Source organism: Balaenoptera borealis (genome assembly GCF_965194805.1).
Source record: "Balaenoptera borealis genome assembly, chromosome: 13".
Lineage (NCBI taxonomy): Eukaryota > Metazoa > Chordata > Mammalia > Artiodactyla > Balaenopteridae > Balaenoptera > Balaenoptera borealis.
The window spans coordinates 95,716,778-95,739,053 of NC_138870.1; the positions used below are offsets into that span (position 1 = coordinate 95,716,778).

At 54.9% G+C, this 22,276-nt stretch overlaps 2 protein-coding genes and 1 long non-coding RNA gene across 3 annotated transcripts; 2 read left to right on the plus strand and 1 right to left on the minus strand.

Moving 5' to 3' along the window:
- Positions 1–238: 238 nt before the first annotated feature.
- Positions 239–7,140, plus strand: PDXP (pyridoxal phosphatase). The gene is made up of 2 exons (XM_082352704.1): positions 239–1,013; positions 5,801–7,140. The coding sequence occupies exons 1-2, from the start codon at positions 440–442 to the stop codon at positions 6,115–6,117; spliced, it is 891 nt and encodes a 296-aa protein (XP_082208830.1). The 5' UTR covers positions 239–439; the 3' UTR covers positions 6,118–7,140.
- A 115-nt stretch (positions 7,141–7,255) lies between these two features.
- LOC309610194 lies at positions 7,256–14,580 on the minus strand. The gene is made up of 2 exons (XR_014233771.1): positions 14,457–14,580; positions 7,256–8,040 (listed from the first exon to the last, which is right to left on the minus strand). It is a non-coding gene; the product is annotated as an uncharacterized lncRNA (long non-coding RNA).
- LGALS1 (galectin 1) lies at positions 14,418–17,775 on the plus strand. Its single transcript, XM_082352707.1, has 4 exons — positions 14,418–14,574; positions 15,839–15,918; positions 17,039–17,210; positions 17,576–17,775. The coding sequence occupies exons 1-4, from the start codon at positions 14,566–14,568 to the stop codon at positions 17,720–17,722; spliced, it is 408 nt and encodes a 135-aa protein (XP_082208833.1). The 5' UTR covers positions 14,418–14,565; the 3' UTR covers positions 17,723–17,775.
- The last annotated feature ends 4,501 nt before the right edge of the window (positions 17,776–22,276 follow it).

Consider the following 22,276-nt stretch of genomic DNA (forward strand, 5'->3'; position numbering starts at 1 on the left):
CCAGCTGTCTTAAGCTTCTGATTGGCTGGGGAACGCGGAGCGGACCATATTTTCTACTTGTAACTCCTTATTGGTCAAAAAGAGCGTCAGTCTCTCAGCCTCCCATCCCTGCAAGAGGCTAGTTAGGGCTTAAGCTCAGCGACTACTGGCCCAGTGGAACTAAGGGGAGTGACGAAGGACCAGACTAGGCCGTCATTGGTCCTTTTCCCTCGGTGGCGGCTGCGATTCCGCCCTTTTCTCCAGGTTCCCTTAGCTCGCGGCCCAGCGCCTCCCCGAGGCTCTAGCCCCCATTGGCTGCGGGCCAGGCCGTGACCCCGCCCCCTGGCCCTTCCGGAGCGCCGATTGGCAGGTGCCGGGAACCGGCCAGCTGCGGAAGAGCGCGCCGTGCTCGCGGAAAGAGAGCGGTGCGGCGCGAGCGTGCGGGCAGCCAGCCGGCTGCATGGCGCGCTGCGAACGGCTGCGCGGCGCGGCCCTGCGCGACGTGCTGGGCCGGGCGCAGGGGGTCCTTTTCGATTGCGACGGGGTGCTGTGGAACGGCGAGCGCGCCGTGCCGGGCGCCCCGGAGCTGCTGGAGCGGTTGGCGCGGGCTGGCAAGGCGGCGCTGTTCGTGAGCAACAACAGCCGGCGCGCGCGGCCCGAGCTGGCCCTCCGCTTCGCGCGCCTCGGCTTCGGGGGGCTGCGCGCCGAGCAGCTCTTCAGCTCCGCGCTGTGCGCCGCGCGCTTGCTGCGCCAGCGCCTGCTCGGGCCGCCGGACGCGCAGGGCGCGGTGTTCGTGGTGGGGGGCGAGGGGCTGCGGGCCGAGCTGCGCGCCGCGGGGCTGCGCCTGGCGGGGGACCCCGACGAGGACCCGGGCTCGGCCCCGCGCGTGCGCGCTGTGCTGGTGGGCTACGACGAGCACTTCTCCTTCGCTAAGCTGAGCGAGGCCTGCGCGCACCTGCGCGACCCCGACTGCCTGCTGGTGGCCACCGACCGCGACCCGTGGCACCCGCTCAGCGACGGCAGCCGGACTCCCGGTGAGCGCGGGGCTGGCGGGGAAACTGAGCTAGGGGGCGGCCTGCGCTTATTCCTCCACTCCTGGGAGTGGGGTGGGGAAGGGGCGTCTCCAGGTGACAGGTGAGGAGCAGGAGGGATGTGAGGGCGGTCCCCACCCAGCAAGAGCCCAGGATGCTTTTATGTCCACATGTGGTAATTCTTGCAGCCCTCACCCTGTGAGGGGCAGCAGTGGGGTCCCGGTTTGACAGATGAGGAAACTGAGGCCCATTGTGGCGCAAGGAGTTGCAGGCGGAATCCAGGGCCCCGACTCCCAATCCTAGCCTTTCTGAACCAGCCTCAAGGGCTCCTGTCATTTTCCCCACCCGCCATCGGGGTGAGGTCGGAGCGTTGGGGACAAAGCCTGGAAGGATTCCCCCCCCGTTGGAGGTTTCAAACAGGCGTTTCTAGCGGCAGGTTGAAGGCAGGTGTGTGGGGAGCACAGAAGGTGGATGGAGTTTGACCTGAGTTCCAGTTCCAGCTCCAGGGCTCTGTAATCTTGTTAAGTTACATAACCTTTGAGCATCTCTGCCCTGGGTGTAAAATGGGAATAGTAACCATGACAGTTTCGCTGAGGAGAGAGTGATCAGGATGAGTGCCTGCTACACAGTAGGTGCTCAGATGATGTAAATTGTATCCAAGACCTCTCCTATTACAGAGCTTTATGAAGCACCTTGGTGTCTGTTATTTAGTTTCAGAATTACTCTGGAGATGGAAGTTATTGTCCGATTTCCCAGTTAAACTGAGGCTAAGAGAAGGGAAGTGAGCCACCCAAGAGCAAGAGGATCTGAACTTGGGTCTTGAGGCCACCTTACCCCCAACCTCTGAACCCCACCCCCTCCATCCAAGGCACTCTTCACTGCTGTCATTTGGGAATTCAGATCTGCAGAGAAAGCAGGAGCAAGTGAGGCTCCTACATCTTGGAGGGTTCAAGTTAGACAAGAGCAGATGGTAGCAGAGGCTAGCTGACAGTAGTGAGTGTGTGTGTGGACAACCAGTCAATAAGCTGAGGGCAGGGACAGATCTCCATTGCTCACTCCCTGCTGGCCGCTGACTCGATTGATACCGAATCCTAGGAGGGCAGGGTGGAATCGATTGAGGAGTAGACACAGTATTAAGATGGGTGGCAGGGAGGTCCTAGAGCTGAGGAGATCTGGGAAAGCTTCCTGGAGGAGGCATCTTGCAGGACAGGGCACTAGGGAATGGAACAGGGCTTGAGCCATGGCAGAACCAGTTCCAGGCTGAGAATCTTATAGTTCTAGGCCTGTCTTAGCTTTGCTGCATGACCACTTCAGTCTCAGTTTCCCCATAAATCCAAGGTGAGGGCGCTGGTCAGGGCTCCCAGCTGCAGTAGTTCATGCCCTAGGCCATGCTATGCAAAGTGAGTTTCTTTGGAGGCCTCAAAGCTCAGGTTAAGGCTGTGGGTTCAGAAGCTCCTCCAGGGGCTCAGGAAGGATGATGTGGAGGAGCTGGGGAGAGACCAGGCCCTGCCCACGCGTGCCCCTTGGGTCTCAGCACCCACCTGGCTTTGCCCGCCGGCTCTGCTGGTCATTCCCACAGCCAAGAGGGGGAGACAGAGCTTAACAAATACAGCACTGCTGTCCTGTTTGGGCACAACTGAATCATGCAGCTTTGAAAGTGGAATAAAAACACTAATAAAGGCCCCAATATGCATAAAATCTGAAATAATGCTAATCTCACCCCAGTTCCCCCTCTGCAGTCCCTATGGGTCTCCTAAATTGTGTGTTTACCTATTTACCACCTGGCAGCCACTTGAGCTGGCAAATAGAAATGCCTGTTGTCTTAGGAATACGTCACCAGCGAAACATATGCCAGCCTTGGATGACAGGATGTTGAGAAGAGTGGGATGTAGTGGTCTGAGGACAGAGTTAAGTTCGTAGACTCCCCTGCTTGGATGCTCGCTCACCCAGGGTACGGATCCTAGTTTCATTCACTGCTCTATTCCCAGTGCCTAACACAGTGCCTGGCATATAGTTGGGCCTCAGTAATATTGGCTGAGTGAGTGAGGTGGGACATGGGGGGCCAAGAGGGATCGGCTCCGACCTGGTAGGAAAGGAAGATGCTGGGACTTCCCTGGTGGTTCAGTGGTTAAGAATCTGCCTGCCAATGCAGGGGACATGGGTTCGAGCCCTGGTCCGGGACGATCCCACATGCTGCGGAGCAACTAAGCCCGTGTACCACAACTGCTGAGCCTGCGCTGTGGAGCCCGCGAGCCACAACTACTGAACCCGGGTGCCACACTGCGCCTGGAGCCCGTGCTCTGCAACGGGAGAGGCCACTGCAACAAGAGGCCTGCACACAGCAATGAAGAGTAGCTCCTGCTCGCTGCAACTAGAGAAAGCCCCCGTGCAGCAACGAAGACCCAACACAGCCAAAAATAAATAAATAAATTTATTTTAAAAAGGAAAGAAATATGCTGACAGAGCTACCATTCTTTTTTTTTTTTTTTTTTTTAATATTTATTATTTATTTATTTATTTATTTTGGCTGCGCCAGGTCTTAGTTGCAGCATGCAGGATCTTTAGTTGCGGCATGCGAACTCTTAGTTGCAGCATGCATGCGGGATCTAGTTCCCCGACGGGATCGAACCCAGGCCCCCTGTATTGAAAGCATGGAGTCTTACCCACTGGACCACCAGGGAAGTCCCCAGAGCTACCATTCTTGAGCTGAGAAAATCACTTTGGGGTGACACAGTTGAGCCCTTCCCATCCTGGAAGGAATTTCTAACTAACAGGGCAAATGGCTTTTCTTCCCTACCCAGTTCTCCGGAAAACAAGCAGGCAAGTTCTAGGTCAGAGGTCAGGGAGACCTTCCCAACAGCGTTGCTCTGGGCCAGCTCTGCCTTGATCCTAAGGAAGTTCCTCCTCCTCATCGGGGGGCCACAGGGCTGAGGATTCTTCCTGTTTGTGCACCTTCTGTGTCTTCGGCTTAATCAAGTTGAGTGTCATCCCCTGTGAGAAGGGAGACAGGAGGCCCAGAGCATTTGGGGTCAGACCAGTGGAGTACTGATGTCTAGTAACTGGAAGAGTCTTGATTTATGCCTTTTGCCAATTTCTGTGGTGTAAGTACTCCCCCCACTGTGGCTGATTTCAGCCTACCAACATGAAGTCACTTCTCATCATGGGGTAGGGAAGATATGTACACACCATTCTGTAATATTTCCATCATTAGGATGCAGGTAACCTCAAGAGCACAGATAATGGTAAAATAATTAGGAAGTGATGAGTTTTGAGAATTTATTACCTTTGTTTTAAACATATTTCACTTGATTGTTAAGTTTATATAAGTTGACTTTTTTAAAAAAAATATTTATTTATTTATTTATTTATTTATTTATGGCTGTGTTGGGTCTTCGTTTCTGTGCGAGGGCTCTCTCTAGTTGCGGCAAGTGAGGGCCACTCTTCATCGCGGTGCGCGGGCCTCTCACTATCGTGGCCTCTCTCGTTGCGGAGCAAAGGCTCCAGACGCGCAGGCTCAGCAATTGTGGCTCACGGGCCCAGCCGCTCTGCGGCATGTGGGATCTTCCTAGACCAGGGCTCGAACCCGTGTCCCCTGCATTGGCAGGCAGATTCTCAACCACTGCGCCACCAGGGAAGCCCATAAGTTGACTTTTAATAGTGGCTTTGTTTAACCACCAACTCATTTCAGAATTGCTGAAAATGAAACATTCAGCACTCCCAAGCCAGTACAAGCTGGCCCTGCACGTGTCTGGGTCAGACCTACCTGAATGCATATCCTTTATCTGCCACTTATTAAGCTGTGCAACCCTGGACAAGTTACTTAACGACACTGAACATCAGCTTTCTCATCTGTAAAATGGGCGTTCATGAGCTCCCACACAGCCCCTGGCACTTTAGAATGTGCTCATCATTAGAGTGAAGGTAGAACATTCTGGCACAAAGATGTACCCCTGAGACGGGCACAGTGGACTCATTGTGTGGGACAGGATGGTACTGGGCTGGGAATTAGCCTTTTCTAAACAGTCCTCCTATTGTTAAACACTTGGGTGCGTTCCACAATTTTGCTTGTTATAGTTACTGAGGCCACGGACATCTTCAAGCATGTAGCTGTTTGTCTCCAGTTTGAATTCTCGCCTTGTGATCACTTTCCCAGTGGAGGCTGACTGGGTCAGAGGTGCGAACATTTCTGTGCCCTGCTGTGTTCCAAAAGGGCTGTGCCAGTTTCCGATGCCAGGAGCACACATTCTTGTAGCAATGACCACAGCTGCTGTTCGTTAAGGGCTTTTCTGTTTCCAAAGCATTTGCCCCTGTCGTGCTCACAGCACCTCTTTGAAGGTAGGCATTACTTGGATCCCCCTTTCCAGTGAGTCTAGGGAAACTCAGAGAGGTTGGCTTGCCCAAAGGCGTGTGGCTGCCTGGATAAAATTGTGAACCGCACGCAGGGCTGACTGAGCCAGGCCCGGTTACATGCAGTGGCTCATTCAGGCCTTACAATACCCACATGAGATACTGCCATTGATATCCCCATATAAGAGATGGGAAAACTGAGGCACAGGGAGGTTAAATAGCCTGCCCAAGAAAGGTGGAGATGGGGTGTGAATGCAGGCATCTGGTTGCAGAGTCTGTGCCCTTAACCCCTACACTAAGACTTGGAGGTAGGTGGCCTTTTAACTCATTTCAGTGCCTAATTTGACCCCCGTGCCAAGCTGCCTCGATGGGAATTCCAGTTTCCGGGCCTGGATGCTTTCCCCGCTGCCACCCGCACTGACCGAGTCTCCATGTCCCTGCAGGCACCGGGAGCCTGGCTGCCGCCGTAGAGACAGCCTCAGGCCGCCAGGCCCTGGTGGTGGGCAAGCCCAGCCCCTACATGTTCGAGTGCATCACAGAGCACTTCAACGTGGACCCCAGCCGCATACTTATGGTGGGCGACCGCCTGGAGACCGACATCCTCTTCGGCCACCGCTGTGGCATGACCACGGTGCTCACGCTCACAGGCGTCTCCTGTCTGGAGGAGGCCCAGGCCTACCTGGCAGCCGGCCAGCACGACCTCGTGCCCCATTACTATGTGGAGAGCATCGCGGACATGATGGAGGGGTTGGAGGACTGAGCCCACCTGACCAGCAACTGCGGCTGCAACCCTTGCTCACCCTTTTCCTGTAGATGGAGGTGATGGGCCAAGAGCTGCATTAAGGGCTACCAGCTCCCTGGCCCCAGTTTCTACCCTGGTGGGGCTGGAACCCAGGGAAGATGTCAGGGCCCTCGGACCCCCTTCCAGCAGTGGCTGGGCACTCTGCCGTCCCAGAAGCTGCCCCCTCCCTGCCACTGGTTTACCCTGGCCTGACCCAGCCAGGTGGCCTTATATCCTGCCCTGTGACCTCCACTTGTTTAAATCTGGGCCCTGCTGCCTTGTGAGGACTTACCCCAACCCTGAGCACTTAATCCCCTACCTCCTCCCTGGGGCTTCTAGGGCTCTACCTGCTCCTGGGTCCTGGCCCTGGGTTCCTGTTGACCAATCAGAGGTCTAGGTAGCCAAGAATCATCATTGTCCTGAGCCCTGAATGGACCGATCAGAAGGCTAAGTAATAGTGACTCGTTGCTCTTGGGTCTTGAGTGGACCAATTGGGAGCCTAAGCGACAATGACCCTTTCTTGTCGTAGGTCCGGGGTAGACCAATCAGGACCCTAGGTAATAATGACCCATTAGTCTCTTGGATCCTGAATAGAACAATCCAGAAGTCTGAGAGACAGTGGCCTCTTGACAATCTGGGTCTGACTGGACCAGCCAGGGGTCCAGATTTCTGTTCATAAATAAGGGTCCAAGTGCTGAAGACACCCCTCCTCCACAAAGGGGGCCACTTGGTGGCTCTGGGGGCTTCTGTAGCTGAGAGCCCCACCCCTCCCTGATCATGGTACCAGACCAGTGTTGACGGTGGTCACAGCTTGGGAGGGGGGCTTTTGTGGCCCGCCCCCCGTGCTGTCAGTGTTTGCTGTGCCACCTCTCCCCCGTGCCCACCCCCAGCTATTTATTATTGCGTGCCAGTGATGGTGGGGATGGGGGCTGGGCCTTCCCTGCCACCTCCACCCGTTGTAACCAGTCCTCCCGTACTTAATAAAGTGCGAGTGGGAGTGTCTGTGGGTTGAAGTCTGTGTCCAGGGTGGGGCGGGGGGAGGAGCCCCTGCCTGAGCCTGCTCTCCCCGGAACTGGCCCACCCGCTTCGTGAAATGATTCACCCCAGTTCCAGAGTATTCTCTGTGTGCAGTGGTACCTTAGCACGATAGCACTTTATGCTTCACTGAGTCTTTATATACCAATCTGTTTCAGTCCTTCAGAAAATCCAGCAAGCTTGCATTACTCATCCCACTTTACTCCTTGGGGAATGAGCATCATAAAGGTGATGTTGAGTTAAACATGAGGGCACACACCTAGAAAGTGTGATCACCTGCGGCAGGATCTGAACTTGTGTTGGCTGACTCCGGGAGGCTGCAGCCCCTCTCTGTAGAGACTGAGGTGGGAGACCGGTCCTCACCCTCCAGGAGCTCAGGTGAGATGCTGCGCACCCCTCTCCACTTCAGGCATCCTTCACACCTGGGCTGCTGCTGTGACTGTCTGCCCTGCTGGCCTCGAGCATCCCCAGTGCCTTCTGCAGAGCAGGTGCCCATCTGTGAGCTGGCTGAGGGTAGGACTTCGAGGTCTGGAAAATTCTCTTCAGTATGATTCTTCTGGGGAAGAGGGAGTACTTGACTGAGCTTGGCTGCATCAGGAAGTGGGAGCAAATGTGCTCTTGTGGAGACTTCTGGTTGTGACAGACTTGGCTCAACCTGGCTAAGGCATAAGAGTTTATTGGCTGCCCCAGAGGTGGTCCAACACCCTCCGGGTGCATCCCTCTCATCCTCTCACTCTTCTGGGCTTTGGGTGTGAAAGCGGTTGCAGCCATTATGTGATCGCAAAGCATGGCCCAGTATATTTCTCTGCTTGTGAGTCTGCTTCAGAAAGATGGGAAGAGCTTGTTGGGGTTGTTTCCTCCAGACCTCTAAAAGTTGCAAACCAACAGAAAAAGTCTAAGAACAGCACAATGAATACCACATGGCCTTCACCTAGACTCCCAGCTAATATTTCAGGAAGCTGATGACACCAATCCACAAAATGAAACAACTCCTTCACATTATACCCCCTGGTTTCAACAGGTACCTAGTTTTGCCTCCCTCCTCCCCCACCCCTGCATGTTGACTACTTTCTTGGTGACCAGAGGCCTTAGGGGTACTTTCTGTTGTCCCTGGCATAATTTTTTCCTCTGGGGGTGGCTCTGAAACAGTGGGCAAAGCTCAGACTCACTGAAATCTGAGCTTGGTCTAGCATCAAAGTCCCACCCAGCACTCTTTTTATTTCATCTTAGCTATTACAGATAAGCATAACCACAGGACTGTAAGTTTTACTTTTTTTGCAATTCCTTATGCCTCAGTAAGCCAGCTCCCCAGGACTTGGAGCCATGTCTAAATTCCATTGGTAACGTTAACCTTTTTTTAAAAAAATTAGTTAAGAAAGCACATAATTTTGGGACTTCCCTGGTGGTCCAGTGGTTAAGACTCCACACTCCCAACGGAGGGGGCACGGGTTCGATCCCTGGTCGGGGAACTAAGATCCCACATGCCACACAGCGTGGCCAAAAAAAAAAAAAAAAATTTTTTTTTTTTTTTTTGGCCGCGATGCATGGCTTGCGGGATCTTAGTTCCCCAACCAGGGATTGAATCCAGGCCCTTGGCAGTGAAAGCGTGGAGTCCTAACCACTGGACCGCCAGGGGATTCCCCCACGTTTACCTTCAGACAATGCAGCACAGCTGCTGCTCATACCATGGGTGACCACGTGACCACCTAGGAATCAAAGGTTCCTCATCCGGCGCCGTTTCACACTTTCTCTTCCCAAACCACACGTTTCCATGAGCCAGGGCCTTTGTAGCAAATCCCACTTCTCTGACTCCAACTGAAAGGGCAAACTGTTTCCTCTGCCCACAGAATACAGTACTTCTGACACCAAATGCGTGGGTTTTCTACATCAAGCAACTCACCAGTTTTCTGCAGACACCAACTGGGTATCCTACAATCTATCAATAATTCAATTCCGACACTACCTGGAGTTAGTGCAGACCCCACAGGTTAAGTGCTCAGTCCCCCAAGACTTTCCCCCACTTCAATGCCAGTCACAAGTGTCAGGTCATCACCTGGCACTCTGACCAACTGGCTATAAATCGGAGGCTCCCGCAACTCCCCTCTCAGGTCTGATCATTTGTTACAACGGCTCACAAAACTCGGGAAACACTATGAATACAGTTTTATTATATAATAAAGGATATGATAAAGCTTACGGATGAACAGCTAGATGAAGACATATACATAGCGTGAGGTCCTGGAGGGTACAAAGTGAGGGGCTTCTGTTCCCGTGGGGTTAGGGTGTGCCACCCTCCCAGCATGTGGATGTGTTCACCAAACCAGAAGCTCTCCAAACTGTGTGGTTTTGGGATTCTTATGGAGGGGATTCATCACATAGGCATGACTGATCATTAGTCTCTAGTCCCTCACCCGTCCCTGGAGGACGGGGGGCGGGGCTGAAAGTTACAAGCTTCTGATCACTGCTTGGTCTTTCTGGTGACCAGCCCCCCTCCTGAAGCCATCCAGGTACCCACCAAGAGTCACCTCATTAGAACAAAAGAAGATCCTATCACCCAGGAAATTCCAAGGGATTTAGGAGCTGTGTCAGGAACTGGGGTCAGAGACCAAAATGTTAGAATAAAAGATGCTCTTTCAGGCACCCATATCACTTAGGAAATTCCAAAGGATTTAGGAACTCTGTGTCAGGAACTAGGGTCATGGACCAAATATACATTTCTTATTATGTCACACTCCCCAAATTTTAATTTAGAAACGTTTCAAACCAACAGAAAAGGTGCAAGAACAGCACAATGAACACTCATGTGCCCTTCACCTAGATTCCCTGTTGTTCATATTTGTCCGATTTGCTTCATTGCTCTGTATATATTGGGTTGGCCAAAAAGATCGTTCACTTTTTGGCCGATCCAGTATCTTTTGACATTTTTTTAACTGACTCATTCGAGAGTCTGTTGCAGATGTGAAGACAGTTCATCCCAAATCCTTTAGCTTGTCTGTCCTAAGAGCAAGGATGAATTGTGGATTGTGGTTGTGCAGAAGAGCAAGGACTGTCTACATGGCCACAATCCATGATCATGCAGGAACCCAGATCTTTGATTTCATTGAGCCACTGAATTAACCTACCATGGAAACCTCCTAGCTCCAGACTGCTTGGTATGTGAATTTTCCTTAATTTTCAAGCAGTTTTTGTTGAGATTTCTGTTATTTGCAGCCCCAAACTCTCCTGATACACAGGTCCCAAGCACATTATAGAAAACATTAAAATGTACCCACAGCCCCCATTAAATATATTTGTGGGGAGTTTTTGCTATACATTTTTCCAAATATTTTTATGCTTTTGTTTTAGACATTATTTGGCTATGGGGATCTAATTTAGGAGTGACCAACCTCTAGGGAGAACTGGGCACACTTTCGAAGAAAATTCAACCCACAAAATTGTTTTCAAGGTAATACAATTTTTATGATTACCAAGTGTTAGGTTTGAGCACAGTAAACATTCATTAATTTCAACTCTTCAGTCTTAGAATTTTGGGGCCAACACATTTTTTTCTTCAAGTCTCAAATATTTTCTAAGCTTTTAAAAAACTCTTAGCTTCCTGTGAGTCTATAATTATTTCACCCTCCCCCCCACCAAAAGTTTAAAAAAAAAAGACTCATGCCTGAGCCCTGGAGGGCTAATGAATGACAGGGTCTGGACCCCACCCAGACCTCATACGAGAGGAGGAGTGGTTCCCCAAAGGCGAGCTGGGGCCTGTGTTCAGAGGGGGACAAACACCAGGAAATAAGCAAAGGCAGGGAGGTGGGCTCCAGCACAAACTGGTTGGAAAAGTATCTGAAGTTGGGGGCATCCCCCAACTAGTCCTTCCTTCATGGAGCAGGAGGAAAAGATCATTTTGAGGTCCCGGTATCCCCGGACCACAGTGTTCTTTCCTTGGCTCGGCAGATGAAAGGGCTGCAGCGCTAGCTCCGTGTGTGACCCTGGCCACATGGCCACGCTCTCTGGGTGGTCTCTGCATCATTAAATGAAGGGGCTCTGGAGCTGGCTCTGACCACCCACACTTTCCCCAGCTGGGCCAGCCAGGTTGCCTGGGGGTGTCTCAGTGGGCCTGGCAGCCCTCTCCACCACGGCCAGCTGGAGGAGGCACAGCCTTCATGGGGGCAGGGCAGGAGAGTCGGCAGGCTGGGAAGGGCCATGTTGGCCTGGATCCCCTGTCTGGACAAGCTCAGCTCATTTCTCATGGCGGAAGCCAAGGTCCAGCCCATAGCACCAGCCTGTAGGATGGAGGAATTCCAGAGAGTTCGCTGCCTCTGCGGCAGGCCAGTGAGGGGGAGGAGAGTCCCTGGGGTGGGTGCCCTTGGCCTTGGGGGGTGCAGGAGAGAGAACTGACGTGCAGCCCCTCTCACATCACTCCTGTAATCCTCCAAGCAGCCAGAGGATTACACTCCTGCTACCCTCCAAAATGGGTAACATTCCCACCTTCCAGGCCTGGATACAGGTTCAGGGAGGACAAGGACCAAGGCTAGAGTCACAGCCAGGTAGCCCCCTAATCAGGACTTGCCCCTCTTCTCTGATTCTAACATCGGCTTCATTTCAGGGCCCCAGAGCAGCTTCCCTATGCAGAAGTTTCACCCAGGTGGCCTGCTTCAGGAGGGAGGTGAAGACGAAATGAGATAATGTATGAAAGTGAGGCGCCGGGCACAGGGCCTGACAGATAAGTGGGCGCCACCAGTAGGAGGCCCCAAGATGGGGGCGGGGGGCACGCAATGCACCTTGTCCCTGGTCCCTGCCTCAGGAAAACTGCGGCCCCTGTTATAGGGGACACTGGACTCTGGAGAGACTCCCCACCGCAGCCTAGGCAGGAGGGGACTGCCGAGGGACGGGGGTGGTGAGAGGGAGGCCTCCCAGAAGTGCTGACCCAGGAAGGTGAACTCAGCCTGGGAGAAGAGATAAGAGGAAGGCTAAAACCTTCTCAGACTCTATGAAAAAAATAATCATCTATTAAGTACAACAGACCTGAACTCCACCTTGTACTAACCTCATGCAGGAGAGCAGGGCTGCACATCCCCAATTCACAGACGGGGAGACTGAGGCAAGCAGGGAGAAGCAGCTTGCCAGGATGCCCTGGGGAGGGCGTGGCAGGGCTAGAACCAGAACCCAAGTCTCCAGACTCCCAAAGGGGCCTTTCCGGGGGCCTATACACCCTGTCACCCTGCCACTCCATCTCTCTACCAGCCCTCAACAGGCCAGATGCCAGAGAGGAGTAAAGCAGCCCCTCATCCAACAGCAAACACTTCCTGGTGCTGGACCCGTCTTCCAGGTTGGGGGGAGAATGGAGGAGCAGCTCCTGAGGCCCTGAGAGCCCAACTACTGGGTGGGAACAGCCAGCCAGTCCCACCTGATGGCAGTCACAGCAACGACTGCGTCTGAAGCACCTCTGGCCTTGGTCCTGGACTCCTCCTGAAATGCCCCCACTCCTTGACCAGGCAGAGAGTGTCTGTGGGCCTCGGAGGGGAAGCACAGAGGAAAGGCAGTGGAGCTAGGCCCCACCCACCCCTCCCTAATGCTGAGGTCTGGAGGAGGCCCTGGAGGAAAAAGTGAAGCTCTGTGGTTGGTTTCCGTGGCAGCTGGCTTGGTCTAGGAGGAGGGATGAGGGGCTCGCAAGGGGTGCGACCCAACCTCTCTGGGCCTGCCTCTCAGCCCCGGGCAGCCCCTCTCCTCCTGTGCCAGCGTGGGTTTCAGGCATCTGGAGGAAGGTGGGGTCTGGGGAGGCAGTGCAGGGCAGGGCGGGTTTGCTCCAGATGTGAGTCACCCCCGGTCCACATCTTCCTCCCTCTTCAGTGCTGGTGATTTCAGAGGGGGACAGTGATGTGAAGCAGGTCCTGTTGATAACTCTCTTAGCAAGCCCCCCACCTCACCCAGTGCTCCCCACGCTCCTCCCTCTACCTGGTTTCTGAGTGTGAGGTGAGCACCCCTCCAACCCACCTTCAACCCTGTTGCTGCAGTGATTTTCCCTGCAGCCTAAATCTGGCCTCAATACTCACTCTTCCTACAACCTTTGGTGGCTCCCCAGCACCCTCAGATAAAACAAACCCCTCAGTGAGGCCCTTCATGATCCAGGTACCGCTGGCTTCCCACCCTCATGCCCCATCTCTCCCTAGCACACCCTAAACTCCAGCCATGCCCAGATGATCACCGTTCCCCAGACTTGTGCCTTTTCATTTCTGAGCCTTTGCCCACACTGGAATGCCAGTCCCAGCTTCTTCACCCATCCTTCAAGACCCACCTTCTTCCCATTCTGGACCATCCCACCAATGTGCTCGCTCATGACTTCCCTCAGAGCCTGCATCATGCTGCTTCTTAATTAGGTTCATGGCCAGATTCTGCCCCAACAGTGGGCTACTTGAGAACAGGGACTGAGGGCTTCATCTTTGAATCCTCTGAGGCTAGCTCAGGGCCAGGCACATAGTAGGTACTCAGTAAAATATCTGCTAAACAGATGGGGAAAGGGAAAGCTGCGCCGGGTGTCAGAGGGAGAAATGTGAGGAGAGCGGATGGGGGTGCACAGACCGGGGACCCCATCCCCTCATGGCCTGGCTCACCCTGGGCCCCCTCCCAGGCCTGACCCTCTCGGACAGGCCAGAGGCTGTCAGGCAGGGGCTCTTGGAGGACCCCCGGCAGACCCCTCGGGAGGGCAGAACGAAGCCTGAGGCCTGAGCCCTGAGCCTGGGCGGCAGCCTCAAGCCTGGCACCGGCCCAGCCTTTCTTTAGCGCTAGTGAGGAGCACGAGCAGCAGCCGCAATCTCTGCTTCCGGGGGAGGCCCAGGCGGGGCCAGGGCTTTGTGGTTAATGGGTCCTGGGTCCTCTGCAGAGGCGCCCAGGGCGGGCCACGCCCTGGCCCCTGCCAGGGAGCAGCCTCACGAACCCCAGATCTAATTCTTGAAGGACACTGCACCTCTTCAGCCGCCTTCTATGCGGGACCCCCTGAGCTCAGCTAGCTGGCCCTGGCCCTCTTCCCGCCAACCCTTGGGCCTAGCTCATCCTCAAACTATTTTCCACTGGCTTCCCTCAATCCTTGCCACAGCATAATTTTGGGAAGGGGTAAGAGAATGGGAGGTGGAGTCTGGACCTTGGGGGAGTGGCTAAGAAGGAATGGGGGGGGTCTCCACTCTGATTGGTCAGCTCTGCTCCAGAACTGGCTTCAAAATTCCATTGACTCCGCCTCCCGTGGCCCCCATCTCCTTTCTGAGTTACAATTGGCTCAGCATCCAGGGGGCGGGACTCACCCGGGTCTGGTCCAGTTAAAAGGGTGGGAGCGGGCTGTGGCCCATCTCTCCAGTAGAGTCTTCAGACAGCTGGTCCCGAAGTCCCAGGAACATCCTCCTCTCCTCAGTCATGGCTTGTGTGAGTATGGGGACCCCACCCCAAGGCCCAGAGATGGCGTGGGGGCAGACAGCCAGTCAGAGTGAGGGCAGATCACGATCTGGGTTCTAGTTCTTGTGGTGTGGCCTTGAACAAGTGTCTTTTCTGGGCCTCAGTGACCGTGTCTGTAAAATGGGAGTGGGCTCCATGGTTCCCCAAGGCCTTCTCTGGCTTAAGAATTTTCTGGATTCCTCCAGGGTCTGACAGCACAGTTATTTCTGCCAAGGGCTGACATTCTGCAGCTCTTTAAGTGGGAGTGGGAAGGGTGTGGCCGACTGGAGGTGGAGTGGGGCATTTTGAGGGCGCCCAGGCCACTATCCCTTCCCCCTTCCCCCCAAAGAGCCTCCTGTCCCCTCCCCCCTGCAGCTGTCCCTGTCACTGGGCCAGGGCAGAGTCACCCTCTGCTCCAGAGCTGTAAAAGTCGCCAGGATCTGAGACAGGCTGCCGGGAGGGAGCCTGCCTGGGTTAGCCGTGGGCGGGTGATTCTGTCCAGGCTGGTCAGGTGGGGGCTGGGGTAATTCCCGCTCAACCATTCCTCCAAGCTGGGGGTGGGGGGTGTGATAAAGGAGCAAGAAGGCAGCAAGACTCTTCTGCAGGCCCCTAGGGAAAGGATTCAAGTTTCTGGCAGGAGGAACCACTCACACCAGTTAAGCTTTGCGCTGGCTCTTGTTAACCCCGAGCCAGCCAGGTTGCAGGCTCCCGCCCTGGGCTGCCTTCCCTTCTTAAAGGGGTCTAGCTGTGCTCCTTAGGGGTCTCCTCTCCAGCCCCTGGCCCTCTCTGCACAGAGGAGCTTGAAGGGGATGGTGGCGGATGGCCCAGCCCCAGGCCTCTTCCTCTCCAGCAGAGGGGCAGACGCCGCACTCACCTTCCTTTGCCCCCAACTCGCAGTGTGACGCATTTGGAGCCTGGTTCTCTCCATCTATTCAGTGAGGCGATGGAGCACAGCACTCCACCTCCCAGGCTACTCTGCATCTAAAATCCCTGGGCTAAACCGCAGAAACTTCTAGATCCTGTCTTCTAGAACCTCAGTCATGTTCCAGACAAGAAACTGACCCAGTTGGGAGTAGGGACTTGCCCAGGACCACACAAAGAAGGAGAGTCTAGAACTTGCAGCCGGGTTCCTCAGCCTTCGGGTCGGCCTGGTCAGAGCAGGCCTGGTCTTCCCGGGGAGGGGGGCGGGGGCACGACCCCCCACCCTCCTACCCTGCGTCCTCTAACCCGGCTGGGCGGGGTCTTGTCTGCGCAGGGTCTGGTCGCCAGCAACCTGAATCTCAAACCTGGGGAGTGCCTCAGAGTGCGGGGCGAGGTGTCCCCGGACGCCAAGAGGTGAGGGGACGACGGCGGGGGCGGCGGGCGGCAGGGGCGGGGGCTGGAGCTCGAGGGTCCCGCCCCGCGTCTGGCAGGGGCGTGGCTGGCCGGGCCGGCCTCCTCCCTCCGGCGGGGCGGGGTTAATGTCGACGGCTGCTGAGGCTACGTCTTCTGGGTGAGTCACTTCCTCCGCGGAGTCTGGACGCCCCCACCGTTGTCGCCCCCTTAAACTAAACCAGCTGCGGCCTCGTCATCTGCCTCGGCTGGCCTTCCCCTCCCCACTGCTGTGGGCGGGACCAGAGGCTGAGGGGGGCGGGGAGAGGGAATGAAAGGGTGTCACCCTCGCTGCCCGCCCTCGGAGGTCTGTGTATCCTGCTCTCTTCACTCTCGACTTTTCACTCCTTCGGCCCTTCCTTAACTCATCATTCATTCGGCCAGCTGGCCTAGTTTCTCCGCAGCCTTGTGAGCTTGGACCAGTCAACCAACCGCCTTGAGCCTCGTTTGTTAATCAGTTAATGGAGGGGGGAGGTTGTGTGGAGGTGAAATGCTGGGTCATCTCACACGTTGATGACCAGCTGACAGTATAAAGAGCCGCACGCTTCATATGCACTGCTCATGTCATTCTTTCTAAACCCTCAGAGGGAGGCCTTGCTGTTACCTCCACTCAGCAAATGTATTATTGTTATTCGTTCATTTGCCCCACGGTTACAGAGCACGTAATGTGTGTCACACATCATGCTGGGCACCAGGGATACAGAGATAGACAAGACAGACAGGACACTTGCCCTCCCAGAGGTCACCATCTGGAGGGAGTCTCTGACCTTGACCAAACGGGCAGGGACACAAATTCATGTCTACAAGAGTCCTGGCTGTCAACATAGCAAGGCCCTTAAGAGATACTTCCGGTGGAGCCCCCACTGTGCAGATATGGAAACTGAGACCCAGATGAGGCAGGGACTTGCTCAAGGTCACACAGCAAGGAGGTGGCAGGGCACAGCTAGAATCCAGGTTTCCTGCCTCTCGGCTCCATGAGTTCCCCCGGTGAGGTCCATTAACGTGGACTGAGCGGCACAGACTGGTCGGTCTGAGGGGGCTGCAGCGGGCGGGGGCAGCCTCAAGCCCACCCGTTATCCCCTAGCTTCGTGCTGAACCTGGGCAAAGATGGCAACAACCTGTGCCTGCACTTCAACCCCCGCTTCAACGCGCACGGGGACACCAACACCATCGTGTGTAACAGCAAGGATGACGGGGCCTGGGGGGCTGAGCAGCGGGAGTCCGTCTTCCCCTTCCAGCCTGGAAGTGTTGTGGAGGTGGGCTGGGGCCTGGGGGTGGGGTCAGGGCCCTGGGTGGGCTGGGGCAGAGCTGGGTTGAGTGGCTAGAGACCTAGGTCCACCCTGCCCCACTTCCCTCCCTCCCCATCTCCCCTCCCTTCCCATCTCCCCTCCCTCCCCATCTCCCCTCCCTCCCCATCTCCCCTCTCTCCCGTCACCTGCTGTGTGATCCTCGGTGAGCATCATCCCCTCTCCCAACCTCAGGGCCTCACCATGAAGCGGGGCTGTTGTCAGGGCTACGTGAGGAAAGGGCTCTGGGAGGGCCTAGGACTTGCAGGCCGTGGCTGCAGGGCCGAGGCTCCCGCTGTGGGGTCCACACGCTCACTGCCCCTCTCCACCCCCAGGTGTGCGTCTCCTTCGACCAGGCAGACCTAACCATCCAGCTGCCTGGTGGATACGATTTCAAGTTCCCCAACCGCCTCAACCTGGAGGCCATCAACTACCTGGCAGCCGATGGCGACTTCAAGATCAAGTGCGTGGCCTTTGAGTGAAGCCAGCTGGCCCATGGCCCCCAATAAAGGCAGCTGCCTCTGCTCCCCCTGAACCAGCCTCCTGTGTGTGTGTGTGTGTGTGTGTGTGTGTGGAAGAGGAGGGTTCTGCCGACTCCCCCAGGCTCTGCCCCTTCCTTCACCTCCATTCACTGCCTCGATGCATGCATACCTTTTTTTTTTTGGCTGCACCGTGCGGCTTGTGGGATCTTAGTTCCCCGACCAGGGATTGAACCCAGGCCCATGGCAGTGAAAGCGCCGAATCCTAACCACTGGACCGGCAGGGAATTCCCTCGATGCATACCTCTTAAGTGCTAGTGACATCTTGTTCCCCTGGGTCCCCTGGGCTGAACAGAGAGCTCAATACACAGCGAGGGGCTCAGTACTAAATAAGACCCAGTCACTGCCCTCAAAACAGCTCCCAACTCACTGGGCCCCAGCACACAGTAGATGCGCAAAAGATGTTGAAATAAACGAAAACGGGAAGAGAGGCAAGGACAGACTGATTCATGCCATGGTATCTGGGGCAACACAGGGGGAGGTGAAAGGAATACCTGGGGCCCCTCTCATTTGTTTTCATGAACTAGGAAGAGATCTGGTTCAGACAGTGCAGGGAAACCAGCTGTGTGCCCCTGTGGGCCTTAACTGACCTCTCTGAGCCTCGGTTTATTCATTTATATGAGGGAGATGATAGCACGGAGCCTACCGTGGGACTGTTGTGAGGATGAAATGAGGTGTGTGACGGAGGATGAGTGTAGGGCCTGGCACAACGTACACACGCAGTGGATAGTGTTTCCCGTCGCTGCCGCACTACCTCTTGAGATCTTATCCCCCGAATCTGAAGGGGAGTAAACAGGCTCTGAGTGATGACTCCCTGGTCTCTACCAGGCCCAGCTGAGCCTTCTGGGGCTCCCCAGGCATCCCAGCTTTGTGGTGCCAGGCCGCACACCTCAATGCTACAGTGTAAGGGCAACCAGGGTGCTAGTCTGGAAACTCGGGTTCTGTGGCCCTCCCTACTCAGGACCCTCAACCCAACACAGGGAAGATGGGCTTGTGCGATGGCCCTGGCACCACCTGCTGGCCCGTTTCTGTATAGGAGGAATTGGGGTCGGTGGCAGGATACGCCAGCCCCTGCAGAGAACCTAGAAGTAGAGGCAGGTGGGCCTACTTGAAGCCCCGCCTTCAGGTTCTCAGAGGCCTCCTGCTGCACACAGCCTGTTCCCTGCACGGCAGAGTGCGGGAGACTCACTCTGCCTGAGATGAGGCCTCCGTGAGCCTCTCCTCTGCTGGTTTCCAGAGGACGTGTTTTCCAAGACCAGCCAGGCTCTGTTACCTTGGAGGGCAATCACACTCACTTGTTGCAAGTGATGGGACATGAGCTGATAGCTGGGCAACGCTGCAGACCGACCATTCCCCTGCACCTTTTCCTTTCTGCTCCCTGCTGTAGGGCCCCCTACCTCCCTGGGAAACAGCCCCTGGGAACTGAGCCAATGTTCCAAGAAGGCTTGGAAACAGGACCTCAGTAGGCACCCCCAACCCCCAAGGCAGTCTCCTGAGGTATGTGTGGGGTGGGAGCTTGGCAAATCTCACTCTCCAGGACAGCCAGCACTAGCTGTGGAACCCTGGGTAGGTCTCTTCCGCCCCCCAGTCTGAGTTTCCTCATCTATGAAATGGGGGTCATTATTTTCACCTGGCCCTTTTGGGTGGATGATTCCCATCTCAGTGGGTCTGCTGGAGGGCACATCTCTATAAGAGGGCCAAGAAGGATGGAGCGCAAAGGCTGGGAGCTGCCATGAGCCACACCCAATCTCCAGGCTCTCCTGGGGCACCCAACTGGCCACCAGAGAGAAACAGCTTTGGAAGTCTGGCTGTGGAGGGGCGCCCTCTGCTGGAGATCAGAGAAAGTGTCTTCTTGACTGCCTTTCTCTGATCCCACTTATTCTCTCTACACTGGCGGAACTCAACGATACTCCAGGACTGGGACTACAGCCAGGCAGAGGGAAGCCCTGGGGCAGATAAGGAGAGAGACCACTGGCAGTGGAGGAAAGAAACTGGGCTCGGAGTCAGACAGACTTGTGTCCAAACCCCAGCTCTATCACTGTGTGCCCTTGGACCAGTTGATCAACCTCTCTGAACCTGTTTCCTCATCTATCAAATTGCATTAGTACTAGTATCCACCCTGTGCGGCCGTTGCAAGGATTAGCTGACATAACGTAGAGAACTACCCTGTGCCTGGCACGTAGTAGGAGCTCCGTAACTGTTGGTTCCCTTCACCTCTTTTAAGACTCGGTGTGTCTCAAGAGCCTATGAAACTGGGTCCAGAGAAACTAAGCAGAGTTCTGCCCTTAGACCACTCAAGCTTCACCCTCAGCACTTGCTCTTCTTGTCTGTGTGACCTTGGGTAAGTGACTGCACATCTCTGGGCCTCATTAAAATGGAACTCATACCTCAAAATAGATAATCGTGTAAAGAGCTAAATAAATGGCAGCTGCCGTTATTCTTTTTTTTTTTTTTTTTTTTTTTTTTGCCGTTATTCTTTTGGCTCATCATCTTCATCATCATTTCTATTACGGAGAACGTACCATCTCTTGCTGTGCCTGGCACACAGCAGGTGCTCAATAAACATAAAAATAATGTCAAGGAGAAACTGACCTAAAAAGGGAAGTGTTTTAGACCGTGAGTTGCAGTAAATGGCCCTCAAGCTTTTGGAATCTGGGTGGGGCTGCCAGTCCTGCATCTCTTTTCCTGGAGTAAAGGGGACCTGGAACTCCCAGGGAAGAGTTTGGAGCAACAGCACCTGCCCGAAGTGGCGGGCTTCACTCTGCACTGGGAGCTTTCGCAGATGTGACCTCCCTGAACCACTCGTGGGCTGGCAGCTTGGGCCCGGTGGGCTGCGAGGGTGGACTGTACATAGCTCCCCACACGAGGTCCTGCATAAGCAGGTGTCTCCTTACTCAGTCCCCAGTCTCTGCGCCTGACCGGAAGCTCCGGGAGGGCAGAACCACTCCACACACAGGGCAGCAATTGAGGATGACGCTGCACACCACTTAATAATGGGGTGACTTTGCTTAAGTCACTTCTCTCTGAACCTCCACAGAAGGCGGCTCACTGGGCATCTTTTTGGGGGGCATCACTGCATCCAAGGCAATGCTTCCTCCCAGGAGGAGGGTGCCAAGGGTGGCATGGGGCATGGCCACTAGGGGGTGGCAGAGGGTCAGAGGGGCAGTTGTTCATCACCCTGAAGCCCCCCGCTGTGCCCTGGATTTGAGGATAACTTCCTCTCAGTGCCCAACGTGGAATCCCCCAGGCGGAGGACCCTTGTGGAATGGGTTCAACATTCGTGGAGAGATGCACCTACTGTGTGCCTAGCTCCTTTCAAAACTCATGGTCAGGGTCTGCGTCTTGCCCTCCGGAGGGGGTGTGCTGCTATTGGGAGAGTGATCCCTCAAGCCAGTGCCCCAGGATGCTGGGCCATGAGGCCAGTGACCCAGGTCAAGTCCCAGCTTTACCAAAGAACAGCAGTGTAACCCTGGACAAGTCGCTTCCCCTCTCTGAGATAACAGTTGCCTTCTCTGTGTGCCTGGCACACAGTAGGCACTCAATATGTGTGTGCTTACTTGCTCTCTGGGCTCCAGTCACTTGTCAAAGAAGACCATTGGGTCCTAAGAGTCTGTTATCCGCACTCTCGTACTGTTCTGGGGTCACCTCCTCTGGGAAGCCCTCCACACTGGAAGAGCCAACCCTGAGCTCCTCCAGCCTCCCGTGCACCTCACAGCAGAGGTGTCATCCCCTGGACTGTAATGATCATTGACCCTGTGGACCTGTGAGTCCTTAAGGGCAAGGGCAGCAGCTTGTCTGCAGTACCCAGCACAGATGAGTTGAGAATGGGAGATTCAGGCATACAATCCCAGCTACTAAAATTCCCCTTCAGGTGTTTTACTTACTGCCTTCACATTCATGCCCTCATTTTTAGTAGAGGATGTGTTACTACATCCCAACTCCATACTTGGGGAACTGAGGCACAGAGAGGGGTGATGGCTTGTGTAGCAAACACATGTGTGGCATGTATTATGTTATACATACACGCTACATAACTCACTTATCCCTCACAATCAGGGTTCTCAAAATTTGGTCTGTGGGCCAGCAACAGCAGCATCACCTGAGAACTTGCCTGAAGTGCATATTCTGGGGCTCACTCCAGAACTGCTGAATCAGAAACTCTGGAGTGGGCCCAAGCGATCTGGGTTTCAGCAAACCCTCCAGGGGATTCTGATGCACGCCAACGTTTGGAAACCACTGCCTTACAATACCTACCAAGTCACTATGATTAGTCCTCTTTTACAAACAGGGTGATTGAGGCACAGTGAAGGCAACTGGTCTAGGACCATACAGCTGTAACTGGGGTATCAGGATTCTAATCCAGGTAGTTTGGCTCCAGAAACGTGCTCTTGGAGACCACCACGGAGTTGACATCCAAATCAAAAGAAGGATCAGCAATCTTTGGCCATTCACTAATAACTCTGTATTGAGCACCTACTGTGTGCAAGGCACCGTGCT